This window comes from Rhinoraja longicauda, chromosome 17 (genome assembly GCF_053455715.1).
Source record: "Rhinoraja longicauda isolate Sanriku21f chromosome 17, sRhiLon1.1, whole genome shotgun sequence".
NCBI classification, from domain to species: domain Eukaryota; kingdom Metazoa; phylum Chordata; class Chondrichthyes; order Rajiformes; family Arhynchobatidae; genus Rhinoraja; species Rhinoraja longicauda.
The window spans coordinates 18,825,870-18,848,080 of record NC_135969.1 but is presented as its reverse complement, the minus strand read 5'-3'; the positions used below and the strand labels follow the sequence as shown (position 1 = coordinate 18,848,080).

The window sequence follows — 22,211 nt, the reverse complement described above, 5'->3', positions numbered from 1 at the left end:
ACTTTGCCGATCTCACCTTAAAGCTGTGCCTTCTAGTCCTTGATATTTCCACTTTGCTATAAAGGTTCTAACTGTCTGACCTGTCTATGCCTCTCATAAATTTATATACTTCTATACTTATATACTTCTATGAAATCACCCATCAATCTCTGATGCTCCAGAGAAAACAATCCAAGTTTGTCCAACCTCTCCTCGTAGCTGACACCATATTAGCTACAAGGAGAGTAGGCGTTTACAAGTGTCATAACTTTGAGCAGCTGAGAATACATTGGAAAGAGAAGGTGAACCTAAAATCCATCATTTAAGTCAAACTGATGTCTTGTGAAGGGAGGGTGTGTAAGAATAGGTTCTACATTTCGCAGAGGTATTTTCCATATGACAGGGCCTATCTCTGGCCTGTGGAAGGGTTTCAACCCGAAACGTCACCTAATCCTTTTCTCCAGAAATGTTGCCTGACCTGCTGAGATACTCCAGCATTTTGTGTATCCATTCAAGGGATGATTCAAATTTCAATCTATCTATTTACTATCTATTCCCCTCATGATCTTATATACACCTATATAAGATCACCCTTCATCCTCCTGCGCTCCTCAGAATAAGGTCCTAGTCTGCTCAACCTCTCCCTATAACGCAGCCCCTTGAGTCCTGGCCACATCCTCATACATTTTCTCTTCACTATTTCCTTGCTCCATTTCAGTTTGCATTTTTATTCTTCGGTCCATCATTTCACCTGTCGGCATGGACAAATGGAAGCAAGCAGTAGTTTCAATGTGTATTTTGGAAGTTATGTGTATGTGTATATGTGTCAAAAAACAAACATCATCAATCTGAATGACTATCGTCATGTTGCCCTCACACCAACAGTAATGAGGTGCTTTGAAAGGTTGGTCCTCTCCCACATCAAAGCCATCATCCCTGCCTCACTGGACTCACATCAGTTTACAGAGCTAACAGATCTACAGAGGACGCCATCTGTCTGGCTCTTCATACTGCCCTGACTCACCTGGAGAGACAGGGCACATACGTGAGGATGCTATTTGTAGACTACGGCTCTGCTTTCAATACCGTCATCTGCACCAAGCTCACCTTCAAACCACCAGCTAGGCCTCAGCTTGTCACTCTGCAACTGGATCCTGAATTTCCTGTCAGAGCGTCCTCAGGCGGTGAGACTAGGTGACGTTTTGGGTTGAAACCCTTCCACAGGCCAGAGATAGGCCCTGTCATACGGAAAATACCTCTGCGAAAAAGAGATCAACAATGTAGAACCTATTCTTACACACCCTCCCTTCACAAGACATCAGTTTGACTTAAATGATGGATTTTAGGTTCACCTTCTCTTTCCAATGTATTCTCAGCTGCTCAAAGTTATGCCACTTGTAAACGCCTACTCTCCTTGTAGCTAATATGGTGTCAGCTATGAGGAGAGGTTGGACAAACTTGGATTGTTTTCTCTGGAGCATCAGAGATTGATGGGAGATTTCATAGAAGTATAGAAGTATATGAATTTATGAGAGGCATGGACAGGTCAGACAGTTAGAACCTTTATAGCAAAGTGGAAATATCAAGGACTAGAAGGCGCAGCTTTAAGGGGAGATCGGCAAAGTTTAAAGGAGATGTGCGGGACAGATTTTTTGAGACTGGGCCCCCACCTGTCCTCCATTACCACTCTGAGTACTGGCATACTACAGGGTTGTGTACTGAGCCCCATCCTCTACTCCCTCCTCACACACGACGGTGTCCCTGCATTCGCCACCAACTCCATCGTTAAATTTGCGGATGACACAACGGTGATCGGGCTGATCTCCAACGGCGATGAATCAGCCTACAGAGCAGAGGTGCAGAACCTGGCGAGCTGGTGCTCAGAGAACAACCTGTCCCTAAATACAGCTAAGACCAAGGAGCTAATCATCAACTTTAGAAGGTCACAGGATGATAAGTACGCTCCAGTCTTCATCAATGGGGACAGAGTGGAGAGAGTGTCCAGCTTCAGGTTTCTGGGCACACATATTTCAGAGGACCTCACATGATCCACTAACACCACTGCACTGGTCAAGAAAGCACAGCAACGGCTGTTTTTCCTGAGGATGCTGAAAAAAGCTGCTCTGCCCCAACAGATGCTGGTGACATTCTACCGCTGCACCACAGAGAGCATCCTAACATACTGCATCTCTGTGTGGTATCTCAGCTGCACGGCAGCGGATAGGACAGCTCTTCAGTGGGTCGTCTCCAGAGCACAGAAGATTATTAGGATACAGCTCCCAGCCCTGGAGGATATCTACAACCCACGCTGCCTCAGAAAAGCCACCAGCATCTGTAAGGACTCCACACTCCCATGCCACCGTCTGTTTGAACTCTTTCCATCGTTATAAGGCCTTCTATGCCCGCACCTCCAGACTGAGAAATAGCTTTTTCCCTAGAGCTATAACTCCACTGAATAACTCTACTAAGTGCCCCCCGTAATCTGCCTGTGCCCCCATAATCATCTCGCACAACTGACTTTATCACAACACAGTGGCAGCTGCTGTAAATTTTAACCTCAGTGTACATGGACTTACTGTACTTTCACCTTATTTATTTATTTATCTATGTATTTATTTATTTATTTATCTATGTATTTATCTATTTATTTATTTATTTGTCTGTTTATTTATTTATTTATTTAGGCCTTTTTTTATAGCATTCATACCGAGGTTGCAATCTTAATCTTGTTGTTCTTGAACAATAACAATAGAGATTTTTTAAAAAATTATTATTATTATTATTATTATTATTATTATTATTATTATTTTCAAGGTTCAAGACTAGAGTCAAGAGTGTTCAATTGTCATATGTACTGAAAAAGAAGGGTGAGGGGGGAGCTCGTTGAAACTTAAGAATATGGAAAGGCCTGGATAGAATCGATGTGGAGAGGATGTTTGCAGTAGTGGGAGTCTTGGACCAGAAGCCACAGGCTCAGAATAAAAGGTCGTACCATTAGAAAGGAGATAAGGATGGAATTTCTTTAGCCAGAGGGTGGTGAATCTGTGGAATTAATTGCCGCAGAGGGTGATGGAGGCCAAATCAATGGATATTTTTAAGGAGATCAACAGATTCTTGATTAGTACGGGTGTCAAAGGTTATGAGGAGAAGGCAGGAGAATGGGGTTGAGAGGGGACGATAGATCGGCCATGATTGAATGGCGGAGTAGACTTGATGGGCCAAATGGCCTAATTCTGCTCCTTTGAATTATGAACTTTTGAAAACAGAACAATTAAATTCTTACTTGCATCAGCAAACAGTTGTGTGAACACAGTGCTCATAGATAACACAATAAACAAAAGTAAGTTCAATACATTTTTAATAAGACCCATTATAAGCGCAAAACAAAAGTCTGAAGTCCCTAGTGCGGTTTGTAGTTCGCAGTTTGGTTGCTGTTCTTGAAGCAAGATAAATGAAAGTGTTTTGCCAGCGTGGAGGTTTTTTCATGAATTATGTAAGAATGATGGAGAACATTATCCAGGTCCACAGCTCCCTGAAAGTGGCAAAACAAGCAGATAGAGTGGTAAAGAAGGTGTATGGTATGTTTGGCTTCATCGAGGAAGCCTTGTTTATTTATTTATTTTATTTAGAGATACAGCGCGGAAACAGGCCCTTCGGCCCACCAAGTCCGTGCCGCCCAGCGATCCCCGTACATTAACACTATCCTACACACACTAGGGACAATTTTCACATTTACCCAGTCAATTAACCTACATACCTGTACGTCTTTGGAGTGTGGGAGGAAACCGAAGATCTCGGAGAAAACCCATGCAGGTCACGGGGAGAACGTACAAACTCTGTACAGACGGCTCCCGTAGTCAGGATCGAACCTGAGTCTCCGGCGCTGCATTCGCTGTAAGGCAGCAGCCCTTTTGTTGCAGCTTTATCAAACTTTGGTCAGGCCACATTTGGGGTGTTGCGTGCAGTCCTGGTTGCCCCATTACAGAAAGCATGTGGAGGCTTTGGAGAGGGTGCGGAAGAAGTCTGCCAGTATGATGCTCGGATTAGAAGGTATTATCTACAGGGCAAGGTTGGACAAACTTAGATTATTTTCTCTGGAGCTTAAGAGATTGAAAATTTTAATTTTGAGAGGTATAGATAGGGTAGACAGTCAGAACCTTTTTCGCAGGATGGAAATGTCAAATATTAGAGGGCATTGCTTTACGGTCAGATGGGCAAAGTTTTAAAAAGATGGGAGGAGCAACTTTTTCACACAGAGGGTGGTGGGTGGATGGAAGTAGCTGCCAGAGGAGGTAGCTGAGGCAGGTTCTAAAACAGCATTTAAAAGATACGTGACAGGTACACGGATAAAAATAGTTTAGAGGGATATGGGCCAACGTGGGGAAGTGGGACTAGTTTAGATGGGGCATCGATTGGTATGGACGAGTTGGGCCACAGAGTCTGTTTATGTGCTGTGTGACTCTATGAGTCCAAGTGCTGGAGTAACTCAATGGGTCAACCAGCATCCCTGGAAAATATGGATAGGCGACATCTCGGTCGGCAACCATTCTTCAGACCCAACCCAAAACATCACCCCACCATGGTCTCCAGAGATGCTGCCTGGCCCGCTGAGTTACTCCAGTGGACTATGTCATTTTTTTGTAAACTAGCATCTGTAGCTTCAATAATGGACCATTGTGGGCGCCACCTTTCCTTGGTCATCGGTGCCGGCCCTGATTTGTTCTGAACCTTTTATACCTCTAGTTTCTCTCCCCCCTGACTCTCAGTCTGAAGAAGGGTCTCGACCCGAAACGTCACCTATTCCTTTTCGCTGGAGATGCTACCTGGCCCGCTGAAATACTCCAGCATTTTGTGTCTATCTGCAGTACCATGTGTCTACAAGTTTTACACAAAAGTGCCAAAGAAAGATGCCCTTTGAAAAGCTGGTGAGAGATTTGTTTACGTTCAGTAACTTCAGCTCTGTTATTTAATTCAGTCAAATATTACATTTCATCTCTTTATCAGAATAGGATTGATGCTCTGAATACGTAAATGACAGGGTCATTAATGACGAAGCAAAAATTTTGCTTCCGTACATTTATTTGATGTTGTCCATGAGAATAGTTGGCTTGTCTCTGAGTCAGATCTTAGTGGCTTTGAAACCAGAGTGTACAAATGAGCAGGAAACTTTGACATCCAGTGGAGTATTATGAAAACAAAAGACGCCAAGTGCTGGAGTAACTCAGTGGGTCAGGCAGCATTTCAGCACAACATGAATAGGTGTCGTTTTGGGTCGTGACCTATCTTCAAACTGCGCAGAGATATATTAGAGGTGCTATCTTTTATATACGAAGTTAGACTTTTGTCAGAAACTGGCCCATCCCACCCATGCCGACCATTGTACCCATCTGTAGAATCATAGAGTCATGCAGCACGGAAACAAGACCTTCGGCCCAGCTTGTCCACGCTGACCAAGATGCCCCACCATTACATTAGTCCCATCTGCCCACGTTTGACCCATATTCCTCTTATCTTTTCCTATACGTATACATTTAATTTCACAATGCTTGCCAAATGGGACGAGCTTAGATGGGGCATCATGGTCAGCATGGACGAGTGGGCAGAAGGGCCTGTTTTCGTGCTTTATGACTCTATGACTCTGTTTCTGTCTGCACTGTCATAGAGTCTTAGAGTCATACAGCGTGCTAAAAGGACTTTCGGCCCAACTTGCCCACGCAGACCAACATGCCCCCGTCTACACTAGTCCCGCTTGCCTGCGTTGGGTCAATGTCCCTTTAAACCTATCCTATACATGCACCTGTCTAAATGTTTCTTAAACGCTGAGGTAGGACCTGCCTCAACTACCCCCTGGTCTGAAGAAAGGACCCGACCCGAAACGTCAACCTCCTTTTTCTCCAGAGATGCTGCCTGACCCGCTGAGTTACTCCAGCACTTTGTATCTATCTTCAAATACCTCCTGTGGAAGCTCATTACATACACCCACCACCCTTTGTGTAAAGTTACCTCACAGGTTCCTATTAAACCTTCCCCCCCCCCCCTCACCTCAAAGCTCTGTCATCCAGTTCTTGATTCACCTACCCTGGGTAACAAAAAAGACTGTGCATTTATCCTATCTATTCCTCTCATGATTTTACACACCTCTGTAAGATCACCCCTCATCCTCCTGTGCTCCAAGGAATGAAGTCCAGGCCTGCTCAACCTCTCCCTACAGCTCAGGCCCCTGAGACTGCTCTTTGGTGTGGAACCTAAACCTGGGACATCTTCAGGAGAACCAAGTCATTGACTGAGGTGAGGCAGGGCCCTGACAATTTCTGACCAATGCAAAAACAACATGTCTTCGGCATTGGCTGAAGAAATAAACTATTTTTCTTTTCAATTGATCCATCAATTCTGAGGATCAGCCAAGGCTGGCGTTTATAGTCCCAGGCCGGTTGGCGGCGAAAAGATTAGTGGCGATGTCCTTGCACTGCTCCGGTGGGAAGTGTGTTTGGGCTGGAGTGGCGGGATTTTGGGATTGGTATCGGTTTATTGCTGTCACCTGGACCGAGAAACAGGGAAAAACGTTTGTATGTGAGCCGCCAAATCAAATCAGAAAATAATTCGAAAGATGTGCAGGTTTGGAGGTTAATTGGCCTCTGTAAATGTCGGAAAACCCCATCAAAATCCCTCCTTTCTGTCTCTGCGAATGTTTTCTGGTGTAACCTTCCACATTGTCCTTTCATATTCCCTCTGACTCCTCCAGCCTGTCTTTGCACCCACAGCCTTCCCTCCGCCTTTACATTTGATTCCACCTCTTCTCTCCTTATCTTTTTAGTTTATAGTTTAGTTTAGAGATTCAACGCGGAAACAGGCCCCTCGGCCCACCGACTCCATGCCAACCCGCTCACCAACGCTATCCTACACACTCTAGGAACAATTTACAATTTTACCAAGCCAATTAACCTACCTGTACGTCTTTGGAGTGTGGGAGGAAACCGGAGATCCCAGAGAAAACCCACGCAGGCCCCACAGGGAGAACGTAGAAACTTCGTACAGACAAGCACCCGCAGTCAGGATCGAACCCAGTTCTCTGGCACCGTAAGGCAACAACTCTACCGCTGCGCCACCGTGCCACTCAAAGGCCGACCGCTTTCTGTTACCCTTTTGTCTCCTTCTTACCTCTGTCACTCACTCCACCCATCTACCAAATCAACCCCCCCTCCCCACCTGTATACACCTGTCTCTTGCCATCTCCTCTCTTTTAAATTTAGAGGTACAGCGCAGAAACAGGCCCAGCGGCCCAGCGGGTCCGCACCGCCCAGCGATCCCCGCACACTAACACTATCCTACACCAACTAGGGACAATTTTTACTTTTGCCCAGCCAATTAACCTACGTCTTTGGAGTGTGGGAGGAAACCGAAGATCTCGGAGAAAACCCACGCAGGTCACGGGGAGAACGTACAAACTCCGTACAGACGGCGCCCGTAGTCAGGATCGAACCTGAGTCTCCGGCGCTGCATTCGCTGTAAGGCAGCAACTCTACCGCTGCACCACCGTGTCGCCCGGGACTTATTCGTTTCCAACAAATAAGTCCCCAATACAGTCTGAAGAAGGGTCTCGACACGAAACGTCACCCATTCCTTCTCTCCCGAGATGCTGCCTGACCTGCTGAGTTACTCCAGCATTTTGTGAATAAATCGATTTGTACCAGCATCTGCAGTTATTTTCTTATAGTCCCCAATACAACAATTGGCAGTCGGAACCAAAGTGAAAGTGGGACAAGTCTGACTGACCAAAATCCCACAATAATAACAATGCAATTAGTAGTTATATCACAATAACTACGGCAACAATTACAACAATATTACTGTACGTAAGCAACAAAAATGCAATGCAATAAACTAAGATTACACATGCAAATTAACAAAAACTGGATGTCTGGATCCAGTTATAGCCTTTTGCACTTGCTTCGCTGTTGAATAATACCACTGTTAATGTGCCCATCAGCCCACCGAGTCCATGCCAACTGATGATCAACCATGTAATAGATTTATCCTATACACTAAGAATAATGTACAGAAGCCAATTACCTACAACCTTGCAGGTCTTTTGGATGTGGGGGGAAACCAGAGCACCCGGAGAAAACCAAGCTGGTCACAGGGAGAATGTGCAAACTACATACAAACAGCATCCAAGGTCAGGATCGAACCCGGTCTCCGGCGCTGCGAGGCAGCAACTGTGCCACCCCCTGCTGTTTAGTTTAGTTTAGTATGTTACTGTCACGTGTACCGAGGTACAGTGATAAACTTTCTTGTTGTGTGCTATCCAGTCAGCAAAAAGCCTATACATGACTACAATCGAGCCGTCCACAGTTTACAATTACAGGCAAAAGGGAATAAAGTGCAAGATAAAGTCCAGTAAAGCCCGATTAAGGGTAGATCGAAGGCCTCCAATTAGGTAGATGGGAGGTCAGGACCGCTCTCCAGTTGGTGATAGGACGGTTCAGTTGCTTGGGTAGCTGGGAGGAAACGGTTCCTGAATCTGGTGGTGTGCACTTTCATACTTCTGTACCTCTTGCCTGATGGGAGAGGGGAGAAGAGGGAGTGAGACTGGTCCTTGATTTTTCTGTTGGCCTTGCCAAGGTAGCGTGAAGTGCAGATGGAGTCAAAGGAAGAGAGGGTTGGTTGTGTGATGGTCTGGGTGCATCCACAATCCTCTGAAAATTATTCCGATCTTGGATGGAGCTGTACCCAACCATGCTGTGATGCATCCCAATAAAATGTTTTCAACGATGCATCCGTTGATTGGTGAGAGTTGTTGAGGACATGCCGAACTTTCTAAGCCTTCCAAGGAAGTAGAGGCGTTGATGTGGTTTATTGGCCATTGCTTCGATGTGGCTGGTCCAGGCCAAGTTGCTGGTGATATTTACTCCTATGAACTTGAAGCTTTCAACCATCACTACTTCAACACCGTCAATGTATACCGGGGTATGTGTACTGCTTCTCTTCCTGAAGTCAGTCACAATCTCTTTTGTCTTGCTGACATTGGGGGAGAGATTGGGTCGGAAGGAACTGCACGTGCCGGTTTAAACCGAAGATAGGCACAAGATGCTGGAGTAACTCAGCGAGACAGGCAGCATCTCTGGAGAGAAGGAATGGGTGATGTTTCGGGTCGAGACCCTTCTCCAGAGAGATTGTGGTCTTGACACTAGGTTTCGAGGTTTCCAATCTCCTTCCTGTACTGCAGCCCACATCGTCCGTGGCATCGTCCGTAAATCTGTAAATTGAGTTAGATTTATACTTGGCTACTCAGTCACAGGTGTACAAGGAGTAAAGAATGAGAACATGCAAACTTCTCGCAGACAGCACCTACTATCAGCACACTCCTATCTACCTCATTGGAGACCCTCGGACTATCTTTGTTCAGACTTTGCTGGACTTTATCTTGTACTAAACGTTTATTCCCTTTATCATGTATCTGTGCACTGTGGATGGCTCGATTGTAATCATGCATTGTCTTTCCACTGACTGCGCACGCAACTAATGCTTTTCACTGTACCTCGGTACACGTGACAATAAACTAAAACCAATAAACTAACCTGAGGTCAGGATCGAACTGGGTCTGTGGCGCTGTGAGGCAGCAGCTCTACCACTGCGCCACTAGGCCACCTCTGTCGTTATTCATTCCTATATGAAGTATGGATACCGTCATTGACCAGTTGACCCGAGTAACCCATCTCTCAATTGCTTACACAAATTCCCTGCAATACTGAGGCGCAGGGCCATTGGGGATCAATTCATTTCACCAGCAGGATTGATGATGAGAATGTCATTTTTGTAATTGTCTTATTCCACGCAGTTGTGTTCCCAATATGCATATGTATGGTGCTCCAATCTCGCGGTGTGCAGACTCCCTGCTGTTTAAGTAGTCGCATGAAGATGTTTAGAGTTGCTTCGGAATGGTTCATGTAATCAAAATCTCCATCAGATTACAGCCTCATTCGCTGTAAATAGCAACGTTTCATTAATGCTGCTTTTGTAATTAAGAGGTTCATCTTTAAGCAAGGCTGTTTTTCCATTCTTCATTCCATATCGCCATTATGCCCATAATTCGAGACCTTTTATTTCAAATTGCCGATAGTGGATTATTAGATCCAGTGCATCTGTCTACATGGATGTAATATATACACGCTCAGTACTTTGCATATATTATGAAAGCCAGTAATGGCTCCCTTTGTTCCACCATGCTGGTGTTAAATTGACTTTTATTTTGATTTGGAAATATGTCAGCTGACATGTTCTCCTTCAGGATCCTCAAGGAGAAAGGGCAAAAAGATCGAGGGGGGAAAATGTGTGCCTTGTCCCATCGCCTTTCCCTCAGAACCTCAGAGTAAATCAAGTTTTTAGGTGTAAATATCACCAGCAACTTGGCCTGGACCTGCCATATCAAAGCGATGGCCAAGAAAGCACACCAACACCTCTACTTCCTTAGAAGGCTTAGGAAGTTTGGCATGTCCCCATCAACTCTCACCAACCTTTGTGAGGTGTCATGGAAAGCATTTTATCGGGTTTGTAAGTTAATTGGCCTCTGAAAAATTGCCCATTATGTGTGGTGGTGCAAAAGTGAGATAACAGAACCAGTGTGAATGGGCAAATGATGGTCGGCGTGGACTCAGTGGGCCTGAGGGCCTATTTCCATGGTATATCTCTAAACTAAACTATCACAAATCAAAGACCGCAGACTTTTGGACTTTAGAGGTACGGCGTGGAAACAGGCCCTTCGGCAAACTAAGTCCGCTGACCGGCGATCACCCCGTACACGAGCACTATCCTACACACTAGGGACAATTTACAATTTTACCAAAGCCAACTAACCTACAAGCCTATAGGGGAGAGTGTGGGCGGAAACCGGAACACCCGGAGAAACTACGCGGTCACAGGGAGAACGTACAAACTCCGTACAGACAGCACCCATGGTCAGGATCGAAACCGGTCTCTGTCGCTGTAAGGCAGCAACTCTACCGCTGCGCCACTGTGCCGCCCAAGGTTTCAAAGGGACTTTGAGTTCTTGAGTTACTATTCCTGGTCGCTTCTTCAGGAAAGATGAAGCAGTGTATATTTGTGCGGAAGATGGAGAGGCTGTGGGTGTTAATATGGCTGTCTTCTATGCAATGAATTAACCAAGACGTAGGAGGAATAATATGTTGTTCAGTGACCTTTATCTGCTCAGTTATGCTTCCTCAAAATGTGCATGGAGATTAGAGTTGGCATTTTTAACGTTATCTGTGCACGGCTCTGAAATATCCTGGGTTTTGTGCTCATTCCGCAGATGAGTGAAGAAGTGAGAGAGAAACTTTATTAAACAGGGGCAGCACGGTGGCGCAACAGTAGAGTAGCTGCCTCACATCACCACAGACCCGGGCTCAATCCTGACTGTGGGTGCTGACCGTACAGAATCTGCACATTCTCCCTGTGACCGCATGGGTTTTCTCCGGGTGCTCTGGTTTATCTCCCACATTCCAAAGACGTGCAAGCTTGTAAATTAATTGGCTTCTATAAATTGTCCTGAGTGTGTGGGGGATAATTAAAGTATAGGTGATCATTGTTGGTGCAGACACGGAGCATCGTAGGGCCTGTTCAAAAGTTCTTAAATTCATAAGCAGCAGAATTAGGCCACTCAGCCCATCGGGTCTGCCCTACCATTCAACCAAGGCTGACCTATCTTTCCCTCTCAACATCATTCTCCTCCCAGTAACCTTTGACACCCTTACTAATCAAGGACCAGTCAATCTCCATTTTAAAAATACCCAATGACTTGACTTCCACAGCCGTCTGTGGCAACGAATTCAACAGATTCACCACCCTCTGGCTAAAGAGATTCCTCCTCATCCCTTTTCCAAAGGTACATGCTTTTCTACGCTATATCTCTCAACTAAACTAAATCATACTGCTCACAAGTACAATATTGGGGGAGTCCAGAACAAGGGGCCACAGTTTAAGAATAAGGGGTAGGCCATTTAGAACTGAGAACTTTTTCAGTCAGAGAGTTGTGAATCTGTGGAATTCTCTGCCTCAGAAGGCAGTGGAAGCCAATTCTCTGAATGCATTCAAGAGAGAGCTAGATAGAGCTCTGAAGGATAGCGGAGTCAGGAGGTATGGGGAGAAGGCAGGAACGGGGTACTGATTGAGAATGATCAGCCATGATCACATTGAATGGCGGTGCTGGCTCGAAGGGCTGAATGGCCTCCTCCTGCACCTATTGTCTATTGTCTATTGTCTAATACGTTTTACAAAGAGAACAATAACCAGAGTGCAGAGTAAAGTGTTACACTGTTATAGCGTTACAGTTACAGGGAAAGTGCAGATTACTTTAAAAAAAAGTGCAAGAGCAACAATGAGGTAGGTTGGAAGAATGGGACTGCACCCTTAGTTTATGGGAGGACTGTTCAGTAGGCTGATAATAGCAGGAAAGAAGCTGTTCCTGAATCTGGTGATGTGCGCTTTCAAGGTTCTGCTCGACAGGAGAGGGGGGAAATGTCCAGAGCCTAGAATATGTAAATGTTCAGGGTGGGACCTGTCCCACCACCTTCGAACGAGGTTGCTTTTCTAGCTCTTCCTCTGACCATCTCATCTGCCCTGACTCCTGGTTATACCAGCTGCAAACCAGATCCCAGGGGACTTCTCCATGTGCGATCGGCAGAGTAAACTGCTCCCTCGCCCAAAAAATCAGTTCACTTACTTCAATTACTTCAAAATCACTTTAAAAACAGAAAATGAGAGCGTTCCTTTCATGCTGCTGTCACCGCTCCTTGACTCAGTGGGTTTGAGAGCATTGTGTAAAGCCACCATACTCTGTGCACCATACACTCTTCAGAAGGATGAGGGGGGGGACCTCTTTGGACCTTATTGAATAGTGAATAGCCTGGATAGAGTGGATGTGGAGAGGATGTTTCCAATAGTGGGAGAGGCTAGGACCAGAGGCCACAGCCTCAGAATAAAAGGACATACCTTTAGAAAGGAGATGAGAAGGAGTTTCTTTCGTCAAAGGGTGGTGAATCTGTGGAATTCATTGCCACAAACGGCGGTGGAGGCTGTCACTGGATGTTTTTAAGGTTGAGATTGATCGGTTCTTGATTCGGACGGATGTCAGGGGTTAGACAATAGACAATAGACAATAGACAATAGGTGCAGGAGTAGGCCATTCGGCCCTTCGAGCCAGCACCGCCATTCAATGTGATCATGGCTGATCATTCTCAATCAGTACCCCGTTCCTGCCTTCTCCCCATACCCCTAGGTTATGGGTTATGGGGAGAAGGCAGGAGAATGGAGTTGAGAGGGAAAAATAGGTCAACCAAGATTAAATGGCGGAGTAGACTTGATGGGCCGAATGGCCCAATTCTGCTCCTATAACGTGTGAACCACCAATAATTAATTTCAGGGAACCTTAAAGCAAAAGAGCACCAAGCGTTGAGAACGTGGAATCGGCTGTCATTTGTCAGCGAGGTGTAGTCCAGTTGTAAGCTGCAAAGGCAAAGGGTTTGCAACTGCAACGTCCTGTCATTGCGACTGAATTCACTCCATTCTCTCCGCCTGTGGACACTCGAGGTGGCAATTGCAAGCAATCTTCTTGCCTTTGTGTTGCATTACATCGGCGCACACACACCGTTACAAGGAGTATTTACAGAATACTAATTAAGGAAAGTGCTGTGCCGATCTGATTCCTATTCGCATCACAGGACAGATTTATTCTTCTGACGCCACAATAGAATGTGGCTCGGAGCAGTCAGGAGCTTCTCTCGCCCGGAAGGCAGCCAGTTGGTATTCTGTGGGGCAGGTTATCTCTTCTGTCAGGTCGGGGCCGTTCCATCTGAGACGGTCCCCTCACCACAGGGCTCGGAAACAGGGCTCAAAGGGCACGTTCTCCCCGTGATCGCCTGGGTTTTCTCCGGGTACTCCGGATCCCTCCCACATTCCGGACGTGCAGGTTTGCAGTCTATTGGCTTCGGTAAATTGTCCCACAGTTGAACTAGCCTACAGGTGATCGCAGGCGGGCTGAAGGGCCTGTTTCTACGCTGCATCTCCAAACCAAACCAAACTAAATCTGCAATTCCTTGTGTCTCTAATTCTGTACTTCAGTGGCCCAGACCTGAGAAAACAACCTTCAATGGGGAATGAATGGGGCTGAATGGGGTCTGAAGAAAGGTCTCGACCCAGAACGTCACCTATTCCTTTTCTCCAGAGATGCTGCCTGACCTGCTGAGTTACTCCAGCACTTTGTGACTCTCTGTAGGAAAGATGCATCCATTGCCAGCGGAGGCCATCAAGCCATAGAGGCAGAGAGACGGAGACAGAATTACACAGGCGGTTAAACATAGTCACTTATTGCAAGAGTTGATAGTTAATTCTGCCCAACATGTCCATGCCCAGGTTAAAGACCTTCGATACTAATCGCATTTGCCTGCATATCCTTCAATATCTCGTCTATTCAGGTCTTGGCATCGCGTTCGGCACAGACGTTGTGGGCCGAAGGGCCTGTTCCTGTGCTGTATTGTTCTTTGTTTTATATTCCTAGAGAGGTAATTCACCTTCTTCTGCTCTTATCCCTGTCATTCCCTGCAAACCGTTTCTTTTAGAGATTTTCACTCACCATGTAACAAAGATGTACAGTATGCTTGCCTTTGTCAGCCGAGACATTGGGTCAGCCGCGTTCGACGTCACAATGAGACCCGCCCGAGTGACGGGAGTGGCGGCCAATGAGGGGGGGGGGCACGATGGCCGCCGGGCATGGGACCCGCCAGAGTGACGGGAGTGGCGGCCAATGAGGAGGGGGGGTCTGCTGAGCTGTCGAGCTGCCGCTGCTGCTGAGCCGTCGAGCTGAAACTTTAATAAATGCACACCCCCCACCCCCGCGCCGCCCGTCCTGGTGTGCCCCGCGCCTGACCTTCCTCCCGTGGTGCAGCGCGGTGGCAGAGGGTCAAACAAGATGGCCGTGGCCGTCGAACTGCCGCTGCAGGAGAGGTTTCCACCCAACGGGTCCACGGCTCGTTCTGGCCGACGCAATGGACCCGTAGGTGAGTGGCTCCCTCTCCCCTTTCCTGTCCCCCCTCACCCGCCCACGGCCACGGGAGACACTCCCCGGCCGCCAATGGGTCCATGGATCGTCAGTAGGGGGAGGGTTGCCTGGCCCGCAGGAGAAGTTTGGACCCAACGGGGGTTGCCGCACCTGCAGGAGAAGTTTGGACCCATGGGTCCACGCCCATCTAGTTGAGAATAAAAGTCATGAAGGCAAGGCACAGCTTTACAGGACTTTGATCAGGCCACATTTGGACCACTGCATGCAGTTCCCCATCACAGGAAGGATGTGGAGGCTTTGGAGATGGTACAAATGAGGTTTACCAGAATGCTGCCTGGATTAGAGGGTTTCAGCTACAGGGGGAGGTTGCACAGACTTGGATGGTTTTCTCTGGAACGTCGTAGGTTGAGAGGCCTGATAAAAGTGTGCGAAAATTATGAGAGGCGTTAATAGAGTAGACATTCAGAACCTTTTTCCCAGATGGAAAAATCAAAGACGAGAGGGCACAGCTTTAAGGTGAGAAGGGCAAAGTTTAAAGGGGATGCAAGGGGGAAATCTTTTACACAAAGGGTGATGAGGGTCTGGAACGTGCTGCCAGGGTGGTGGTGGTGGTGGAGGCAGATATGATAGTGGTGTTTGAGAGACGTTTGGATAGGCACATGAATATACAGGGAATGGAGGGATATGGATTATGTGCAGGCAGATAAGAGATGGTCTTGGCATCATGTTCGGCACAGATATTAGCCAAAGGGCTTGTTCCTGTGCTGTGCTGTTTGATGTTCTGTGTTCCAAGACAGTCTTCAGAAGAAAGATATAAGATCACAAGAAAATATATAAATTCACTCTGACATAATAGAGGGAAATAATTTTTAAACCGTTTTTCATAATCTCAAGACCCTCCAAGGCACTTCACAATAAAACTCTTCTCAAGCGCAGTCATTGTAGTAAATATATGATACGTAGCAGGCAATTTTGGAAAAGCAAACCCTTGCAAATAGTGTGATAATGACCAAATAATTTGTTTACTTGTGATATTGATTGAGGGACAAATAAATTAGATTGGAAACCAGGAGTGTTTAATTTTATATATGTATCAGCCACAGAACAAAGAAATTCTTACTTGCTACAGCTTAACAGGCCCATTATCACAATAATATAGAAATGAGTGTACAAAAATCAATAATACAATAAATTTGCAACAGAGATGCTAGGTAACCATAATAATGCAAAACTGAAGTCCGTCGTGCAATCAATCTTTACCGCGATGAAATAGGCCCTTCGGCCCACCGAGCGATCACCCTGTACACTAGCACTAGGGATAATTGGGACTTTTACCAAAGCCAATTAACCAACAAACCTGCACGTCTTTGCAGTGTGGGAGAAAACCAGAGCACCCAGAGAAAACCACTCGGTCACAGGGAGAACGTACAAACTGCATACAGGCAGCACCCATAGTCAGGATTGGACCTGGGTTTCTGGCACTTTAAGGCAGCCACATATGCCGCCCATAGAAAATTAAATTGCTGAGTTGCCTGATCGAAAACATCACCTTCACCATGTTCCCCAAGGATGCTACGTCACCAGCTGAGTTACTCCAGCACTTTGTTAAATTTCCTCGCTGAGGTCAGTGTTGTGCAGTGTTCAAGAGCCTGATGGTTGCTGGGAAGAAGCTGTTCTCGAACCTGGAAGTCACGGTTTTCAGACTCCTGTACCTTCTTCCTGATGGTAGCAGCAAGATGAGAGCGTGGTCAGGGTAGTGTGGGTCTTTGATGATGCTGGCTGCCTGTTTGAGGCAGTGCCTCCTGTAGATCCCTTCGATGGTGAGGAGGTCAGTACCCGTGATGGGCCAGATACTGAAAGCATCACTACTGACCCTTAAAGCAGTGCCATAAAATCTTTTATTTCTATCTGAAAGAACACCTTGATGTCTCTGAAAGACAACACCTCGGACAATACAGCAATTAACTGCAGTGTCAGCTGTTTTTTGTTCTCACAGCACAGAAGGAAGTCTGTCGTCCTTCATTTACAAGATGTAAGAAGCATTTACTACAACAAAACAAAACCAGAAATTTACAATTCATTGTTTACTTGCTACAGCGAGGAAACATCCTTATAATCCTAGAAAATTGGATTGGAGCTGAATTTTCTTTTGTAGATTCTGTTCATCATTTCATGATTCATCAAAGACTGTCAGAAGCCATGGAGAAATATTGAGTGCAAATTCAGAAGGTTTTATTGGCAATAAATTCAATAAACTGTGCACTGTTGCATTTGGTACACTTGCCTTCATTGGTGAGGGCTTTGGGGAGAAGAGTCAGGAAGTCATGATGCAGCTTTATAGGGCTTTGTGTAGGAAGGAACTGCAGATGCTGGATTAAACCAAAGTCCTATAAACACAAAAAGCTGGTGTCACTCAGCGGGACAGGCAGCATCTCTGAAGAGTTGGAATGGGTGACATTTCGGGTCGAGACCCTTCTTCAGACTAATCTGAAGAAGGGTCTTGACCAGAAACGTAATCCATTCCTTCTCTCCAGAGATGCTGCCTGTCCCGCTGAGTTACTCCAACTTTTTGTGTTTATAGGTCTTTGGTTGGGCTGCATTTGGAGTATTGCATGCAGTTCTGGTCGCCCCAATACAGGAAGGATCTGGAGGCTTTGGAAAAGATGTAGAGAATGTTCACCAGAATGATGCCTGGATTAAAGGGTATTAACTACAGGGAGAGGTTCGACAGACTTGGATTGCTTTCTCTGGAAGACCGGTGGTTGAGCGGAGTGCTGAGAGAAGTATATAAAATTATGAGAGGCATAGATGGAGTAGACAGCCAGAACACTTTCCCCAGGATGGAAATGTCATATACGAGAGGATTTAGCTTTACGGTGGGAGGGGCAAAGTATAAAGATGTGTGCGGCCAGTTTTTTATACATAGGGTGGGGGGTGTCTGGAACATTCTGCAAGGGGTGGTGGTGGAAGCAGAAACGACAGTGGCTTTTGAGAGACTTTTGGATAGGCACATGGATGTGAATGAATGAATGAATGAATATAACTTTATTGTCATTCAAAACTATGCAGACGAGTGCATGTTTGAATGAAATTCCGTTGCAAGGAATGGAGGGTTATGTACAGGCAGATGAGAGTTGGTATTTTCATCATGTTTGGCACAAATATTGTGGGCCGAAGGGCCTGTTCCTGTGCTGTACTGTTCCATGTTCTTGCCCACAATGTTGGTCCGCAGAAGGGTCGTGATCCAAAACGACACCTATCCATGTTCTCCAGAGATGCTGCCTGACCTGCTGTGTTACTCCAGCACTAGATAGATGTTGGTTTAATCTGTTAACCATGTCACAGTCTGTCACGCACCTGTTTAAAAGGAAGCAGGAGAACGTTGTGGACAGTCTGTTGCCTAAGCCAGTGGTAAGGTCAGTGTTAGTGGAGCCCCTCTTATCAGGCTTCTGAATAGTCCTTCCATAAGCTAGGGTACTGACCGATTCACCTCTACCCCATTGCAGACGTTGGTCTTTGTCTCTGGAACTGATGCGCAACAATGCTGAGAACCATATTCCGCACTCTGTGTCTTCCCCTTCGCTCTACCTGGTGAGACAGAGGTTCACCTGCACCTCCTCCAACCTCATCTATTGCATCCGCTGCTCTAGATGTCAACTTATTTATATCGGCGAAACCAAGCGCAGGCTCGGCGATCGCTTCGCTGAACACCTGCGCTCGGTCCGCATTAACGCAACTGATCTCCCGGTGGCCCAGCACTTTAACTCCCCCTCCCATTCCCAGTCTGACCTCTCTGTCATGGGCCTCCTCCAGTGCCATAGTGAGGCCCGCCGGAAATTGGAGGAGCAGCACCTCATATTTCGCCTGGGCAGCTTGCGGCCCGGTGGTATGAACGTCGACTTCTCCAACTTCAGATAGCTCCTCTGTCCCTCCCTTCCCCTCCTCCTTCCCAGATCTCCCTCTATCTTCCTGCCTCCACCTATATCCTTCCTTTGTCCCACCCCCGACATCAGTCTGAAGAAGGGTCTCGACCCGAAACGTCACCCATTCCTTCTCTCCCGAGATGCTGCCTGACCTGCTGAGTTACTCTAGCATTTTGTGAATAAATCGATTTGTACCAGCATCTGCAGTTATTTTCTTATAGTACTTGAGTTTGACTTGATTGTGTTTACATACAGTATTATCTGATCTGATTGACTTTAGACTTTGGAGATACAGCACAGAAACAGGCCCTTTGGCCACCGAGTCCGTGCCGACCTGCGATCACCCCGTTCTCTAGCACTATCCTACATGCTAGGGACAATTTACAATTTTACCGAAGCCAATTAACCGACAAATGTTCCCTCCTCCCCTCTGTCTTTCAGTCTGAAGAAGGGTTCCGACCCAAAACATCACCGTCTTTTTTTTACAGAGGTGCCGCCTGACCCACTGAGTTACTCTGGTACTCTGTGTCTCCCTTGTACCCAATGCCCTGATGTTCCAGAGAAAGTAGTAGAATCACCAACCACACACTGTACGCTTAGCAAGCTGGAACGGGTACAGAGAAGATTTACAAATTGCCAGGACTCGAGGGCCTGAGCTATTGGGAGACGTTGAGCAGGATAGGACTCTATTCCCCGGAGCGTAGGAGGATGTGGGGTGATCCTATAGAGGTGTACAAAATCATGAGAGGAATAGATCGGGGAGACGCACAGACTCTTGCCCAGAGTAGGGGAATTGAGAACCAGGGGAAATAGGTTTAACCTGAGTGTACTCGCTTTGCTTAGTGTCATTTTATAGCGGTGTGCTGAGTCGCCCTTGACCTAGAAAAAAATAACCAGCACAGGGTGGCCAATAGTGGGAAAAAAAGTTGGCAATGAATAGGTTACAGTGAGGGGGGAAAGATTTAATAGGAACATGGGCAGGAACCTTTTCTTACAAAAGATGGTGGGTGTATGGAACGAGCTGCCGGAGGAGGTATTGAGGCAGGTACTATCGCAACATTTAAGAAACATTTAGACAGGTACAGGGATAGGACAGGTTTAGATCTTCCACCTCCAGATTCAGTAACAGTTTCTTCCCAGCTGTTATCAGGCAACTGAACCATCCGACCAACAACTAGAGAGCAGTCCTGAGCTACTATCTACCTCATTGAAGACCCTCGGACTATATTTGATCAGACTTTGCTGGACTTTATCTTGCACTAACTTCATTCACGTTGTTCCCTTTATCATGTATCTGCACACTGTGGACAACTCGATTGCAATCATGTATTGTTTTTCCGCTAACTGGTTAGCGCGCCACAAAAGATTTTCACTGTACCTCGGTACATGTGACAATAAACTAAACTCAAACGGAACTCAACTCAACACAAAAGCTGGAGTAACTCAGCGGGTCAGACAACATTTCTGGAGAAAAGGAATAGGCGACATTTTGGGTCGAGACCCTTCTTCAGACTCAACTAGAGGGATATAGGTGAAACGTAGGCAGGTGGGACTAGTGTAGATGGAACATGTTGGTCGGTGTGGGCAAGTTGGGCCGAAGGGCCTGTTTCCACACTGTACGACTCAATGGCTATGAGCATGTCCATACACACAGGTGGTGCGTGAGAATTCTCTGTTGGTTAGTGAAGCAAGTAAAAGTTGCATGTCTTCTTATTTTCAGACTTTGTTGGTGAATCAAGGCTGAACTACAAGGAGGCTTTGTGCAGCGCCTGTTGCCATGGAAACGCAATTCTACTCATCTCAAGCACGACCAGAAGGGCTTGTCCAGAATTCTGTTTATCAATAAGCATGCATTGAGCTGACTTTGTTTCTCTCAGTCCCCGTTAGTTCAGTGAAAATGTCGCCCCATGTTTGATTCATGCTGCCTGTACCTCTGCCCCAGCGTTACCCCCCCCCCCCCCCCCCCCCCTTATACTGCATGGAGCATTGTGTTGCGTTGTATCTCCAGTCTTCAAATCCCTCCATTATGTTGCTGGTTCTCATGTTAGAGTACTGGATGGTTCAGTGCTTCTTGTGTTCAGCTGAATAAAAAGGTTTTTGTTTCTGAAAATGGCCTTTGCCTGAGCTGAAGTATGAACACAGCACAGGCCCTACGGCCCACAATGTCTGTGCCGCACATGATCCAAGCTTAAACTAATCTAAACGGCACAGGAAGAGGCCCTTCGACTCACAATTTAAGTGCCGAACATAATGTCAAGACCACCTTTTATCATATGCATGTGATCCATATCCTTCCATATCCATGTGCCTGTCTAAAAGCCTCTTAAATGCCACTATAGCATCTGCCTCCACCACCACCCCTGGCACCCACAACCCTCTGTAAAAAAACTTGCCCCGCACACACCCTTTAAACGTTGCCCGTCTCATTTTACAGCTATCCCCTCTAGTCTTTGACATTTCCATCCTGAGAAAGTAGTTCTGACTGTCTACCCTATCTATGCCTCTCTAAATATGATATACTTCTGTCAGCTCTTCCTGCAACCTCCGGCGTTCCAGAAAACGCAATCCAATGCAACGTAGATGCCCAGGAGGACAGTTAAGGGGTTTGGTTGGCAGATTAAATAGACAGAAAGACTGAGATCCCGGAGTGATTTAAACACATTAAGACAAGAATTTTAACTTGCTGACGTCGGAAAGACGCCTGATCCGAATTACTGTGAAATTTATAAATATGACATGGTCAATAAAGCCAATGTGAAGCTCAGCAGAGACATCCACACAAGAGGAGGGTTAGAATGTAGAATTCATTACCAAAGAGAGTAGTTTGGATGAATTTCACCAATGCAATACTGATGAAGCTAAATAAACACATCAGGAGTCTTTTCTCCCTTTCCCCTTCCCCGTCCACTTCCACCTACAATCCTTCCGCCAGCTTCACATTTCTTGCCCCTTCTTTCCTTATCTCACACTATTTGTCTTTTCGTCTCTGGCCATTGTCCACCCATCTGCCTATCAAGACTCCCCCCTCACCTGTAACCACCCATCACTTGCCAGGCTTTGTTTTGTCCCGCCCCATCTCTCTTCCAGCTTTCTCCCCTACTACAATCAGTCTGAAGAAGGATCCCTACCCTAAACATCATCTGTAATGTTCTCCAGAGATGCTGCCTGACCTGCTGAGTTACTCCAGCACATTGTGTCTTTTTTTTTTAGAAACAACGGTTGATGTGCTTAGGTTAAGTAGAGCAGAAAGATGGTTC

At 46.3% G+C, this 22,211-nt stretch overlaps 1 protein-coding gene across 1 annotated transcript in view; it reads left to right on the top strand.

The window, feature by feature from the left end:
- Positions 1-21,759, top strand: part of LOC144602006 (MICOS complex subunit mic25a-like) — a 329,321-nt gene extending 307,562 nt beyond the window's left edge. Inside the window, 1 exon segment of the mRNA XM_078414690.1 lies at positions 20,675-21,759. Coding sequence (XP_078270816.1) covers positions 20,675-20,698 — 24 coding nt within the window. The 3' untranslated portion in view covers positions 20,699-21,759.
- The last annotated feature ends 452 nt before the right edge of the window (positions 21,760-22,211 follow it).